Consider the following 4,229-nt stretch of genomic DNA (forward strand, 5'->3'; position numbering starts at 1 on the left):
GGCAGACTAGTATCAGTTACAGGAGTGGTGACTCGCACTAGTGAGGTTAGACCAGAACTCCTTCAGGGAACTTTCAAGTGCTTGGATTGTGGAACCATCATCAAAAACGTTGAGCAACAGTATAAATACACTGAGCCCATGATATGCATTAATGCAATGTGCTCAAAGAAAGGAAAATGGGCACTTCTCCGACAAGAAAGTAAATTTGCAGATTGGCAGAGAGTCAGGATGCAGGAAACATCAAAAGAAATACCTGCAGGATCCCTTCCTAGATCATTAGATGTCATTCTTCGCCATGACATTGTTGAACAGGCTAGGGCTGGTGACACGTATGTAAATTCACTCACACACCTTTTTTGTTTCTTTACAAAGATGTAGAACTAGAACATAACTCTTTTAACTTTTATACTTCACTTCACTTTGCAGGGTGATCTTTACTGGCACTGTGGTTGTGATACCTGACATTTTCGCATTGGCAGCTCCTGGAGAAAGAGCTGAAGTTCGTAGAGATGGTGGTAGTAAACGCGATACCACTGGCACTGTTCAAGAAGGTGTTAAAGGCCTGAGGGCTTTGGGCGTTAGAGACCTTTCTTATCGCCTTGCCTTTATTGCCAATTCAGTGCAGGTTTTTCATTTTTGATCATATTGCGATCAATTGTTTTTGTGGGGATAGTCTATAACATTGATTCTTTGTTCAGATTTGTGATGGGAGAAGAGATGCTGACATACGAAATAGGAAGAGGGATGCTGAGGATGAAGACAATCTACAATTCACGGTTAGGTTATTGACCCATCATATATAATTAATTCTCTAAAGTTATATATAATTTAAGTTTTTAATTTTTTTTATTGTTATTGTAGGCGGAGGAGGTAGCTGAGGTTAAAGAAATGAGAAATACCCCTGATTTTTTCAACAAACTTGTTGATAGTATGGCACCTACTGTTTTTGGACATCAAGACATCAAGCGAGCAATTCTGCTTATGCTTTTGGGTGGAGTTCATAAGTTCACCCATGAAGGGATCAATCTCAGGGGGGACATCAATGTTTGTATTGTTGGAGATCCTAGTTGTGCTAAATCTCAGTTTCTCAAGTAAGCATCTCTATCTATTTATATTTAAATCCTCTTTTATACAATGTTTCACAAATTTTTTTTTTTTGTAGATACACAACAACCTTAGTTTCAAGATCTGTTTACACATCCGGGAAATCTTCATCTGCTGCTGGATTGACAGCCACTGTTGCAAAAGAACCAGAGACCGGAGAGTTTTGTATTGAGGTATGTAAAAATATGTAAATTAAATACTGAAACATTCCAATTTTTTCAAATTCCAAACACCACTTTAATTCTTGTTTATGTGTTGTGTTATCTATCAGGCTGGTGCACTGATGCTTGCTGACAATGGTGTCTGTTGCATTGACGAATTTGACAAAATGGATATAAGAGATCAGGTAAGGTACTCATACTCATCACGAATGTATGTTATTTTCTTTTTTTTGCTATTATGCAATAATAATACCTCCTAATCCATCTGATTCTGATATCAAAAAGGTTGCAATACATGAAGCTATGGAACAACAAACAATTAGTATCACAAAAGCAGGAATACAAGCAACATTGAACGCAAGAACATCAATTTTGGCTGCTGCCAATCCCACAGGAGGCCGCTATGATAAATCTAAACCCTTGAAGGTCAGAAATTTACTAATCCAATTAATTATAATGGTAGAATCTATCTGTAATTTGAATTAAGATTTAAGAATGTTGCAGTATAATGTTGCGCTTCCTCCAGCCATTCTTTCAAGATTTGACCTGGTGTATGTGATGATTGATGATCCTGATGACACAACAGATTTCCATATCGCCTCTCACATTGTCAGAGTTCATCAAAAGCGTGAAAATGCTGTTGCTCCTGCCTTCACCACTGCACAGCTCAAGCGTTACATTCAAGTTGCCAAGTCTAAAAAGCCAAAGGTCCGTGTCTTTTTTTTTTTTTTTTTTTTTTTTTTTTTTTTTTTTTTTGTTTGTTTGTTTACTAATAAAATGTTGTGAATTTTATTAATGCAGCTAAGTGTAGAAGCAAGAAAAGTTTTGGTTGATTCTTATGTTGCTCTTCGTAGAGGTGATACAGCTCCAGGAAGTAGAGTTGCATATCGCATGACAGTTAGACAGTTGGAGGCTCTAATCAGACTTTCAGAGGCAATTGCCAGGTGTCACCTCGATGATGAGGTAAACAATTTTTTTTACATATCTTGGTCTTTGCATAACAAATAAATACCACAAGTAGCAAACAAACACCTTTTTAAGTGTTACTAAAGATTGCATCTTTTTAATGATGAGGGGCATTCTCGTCTTTTCTTGTTTCATCTTTTTAAGTGTTACTAAAAGTTGCAATTTTTATTGTGACTTGTGTGCTAAGTTTGCTCCAAATTGTGTGTGTATTCTGTTTCAGGTTCACCCTCGCCATGTTAAGTTAGCAACAAGACTTCTAAAAACTTCAGTAATCAGGCATGTTTTATTTATGAGTAATTATTTTTCCCTATTTAAATAATAGTCTTTTTAGGTTAAGACAGGGACCAAGCGCGTAACAAAAACAAGAGTTAAAAAAATATAAGTTAGGGACCGAAGGTGCAAATTACCCCAAACCATAGGGACCATTTGTGTTTATTTATTGATTGTATCACTAATTACTATGTATTGGAGGAACCTGCAGTGTGGAGTCAACTGAGATTGATTTGACCGAGTTCCAAGAAGATGGAGATGGTGATGTTGAACCACAGACAGCAGATGCCAATAACGAGCAACCAGGTTGCTATTTATTTTGCTCTGGAGAAGATGGATAGAAACTAGAAATGTTATTTGGATCTTGGATAGAAATTAACAACTGTAATTGAAATTTTCTATTTATTTAATTTGTGTTTGTGTTTGTGCAGAAAATGGACAAGGGCAGGAACAGGAAGGGAAGAAACTTGTGATAACAGATGAATACTTTCAGAGAGTGACTCAAGCCCTTGTCATGCGTCTTAGACAACATGAGGAAACTGTTATGCAAGATGGTATCTTTTCTTTTTGCATCATATTAACATAACAGTAACACACCTTCATTCTGTTATACAATTCTACTTTCTTCTTTCACCTCCATGTAATTTTCAAAACTACAATATGAAAACCTCTTAAATATACACATGTTGGTTGATTTCTTGATTTCAGGGAGTGGGTTAGCTGGAATGAGGCAAAGGGATCTGATACAGTGGTATGTGGGTCAACAGAATGAGAAGAACAACTACAGCTCCATGGAAGAGGCAAAGGCTGAAGTCACCAAGATTAAAGCTATCATAGAGGTAATCAAATCCTTTCTAAAACTACAGTGTTGTAGTTAGTTCATCATAAAAAAAATCTGAAAAGAATGTTTGTTTGGGTATATATTGATGCAGAGTTTGGTGAGAAGGGAGGGGCATCTGATAGTGGTAGATGACGAGGCACAAGGGGATGATGGAGTACGTTCTTCTCGAAACAACAGGATTCTTGCTGTGGCACCTAACTATGTTATTCATTAAAATGCATTTAACATGCTTTGCTTTCAAATGTTGTTCAATTGATTAAAAGTCTTGATTTCTATGGATATATCCTCCAAATGGTTGTTTTAGTACAAAGTTTTAATTTATTTTCTTTGGCCACAATATATATATATATATATATATATATATATATATATATATATATATATATATATATATATATCCTTCACCACTAATTTATCATCATTCACTATAATAAATAACTATTAGTGTAAACAATTAATATACCGATTTGGATAGTTTCTTGATTCTTATATGAAAGGTATCATAAATAAATTCTTATTATTCATCATGTATCTCAAGCAGCTTCAGTTGCTTATAAAGTATGAGAATGATAACAATAGAAAATTAGCTTCAGTTGCTTATAAAGTATGAGAATGATAACAATAGAAAATTAGCAGAGGGACTTAAATTGCCAAAAACTATAAATTGAAAGTCAAACAAACCAACCGAGGACTCAAAATGGAAATAAGAAAAAGTAGGAATGAAAACGTAAAAGAGGTGCTGATATAATTTTTTTCTAACAACCTTAAATAAGAAAAAAATAAAAAATAAAAACCTGTTATTATTGTCCGTAATATCAACTTTATTAAAACTTAATAAATTTAATGACCTTTAAAACCTACAAAAAGTTAAGCCATCAAATAAAAAT

At 34.7% G+C, this 4,229-nt stretch overlaps 1 protein-coding gene across 1 annotated transcript; it reads left to right on the forward strand.

Moving 5' to 3' along the window:
* The first annotated feature begins 295 nt into the window (after nucleotides 1-295).
* On the forward strand, nucleotides 296-3,663 carry LOC145139469 (DNA replication licensing factor MCM6-like). The gene is made up of 14 exons (XM_079073283.1): nucleotides 296-333; nucleotides 427-625; nucleotides 699-776; nucleotides 862-1,091; nucleotides 1,163-1,277; nucleotides 1,376-1,450; nucleotides 1,551-1,691; nucleotides 1,770-1,973; nucleotides 2,067-2,228; nucleotides 2,452-2,507; nucleotides 2,713-2,807; nucleotides 2,933-3,055; nucleotides 3,210-3,340; nucleotides 3,434-3,663. The coding sequence occupies exons 1-14, from the start codon at nucleotides 296-298 to the stop codon at nucleotides 3,554-3,556; spliced, it is 1,770 nt and encodes a 589-aa protein (XP_078929409.1). The 3' UTR covers nucleotides 3,557-3,663.
* Nucleotides 3,664-4,229: the final 566 nt, after the last annotated feature.

The sequence above is a fragment of the Lactuca virosa genome, chromosome 9 (assembly GCF_052849685.1).
Source record: "Lactuca virosa cultivar CGN04683 chromosome 9, Lactuca_virosa_CGN04683_v6, whole genome shotgun sequence".
NCBI lineage: Eukaryota > Viridiplantae > Streptophyta > Magnoliopsida > Asterales > Asteraceae > Lactuca > Lactuca virosa.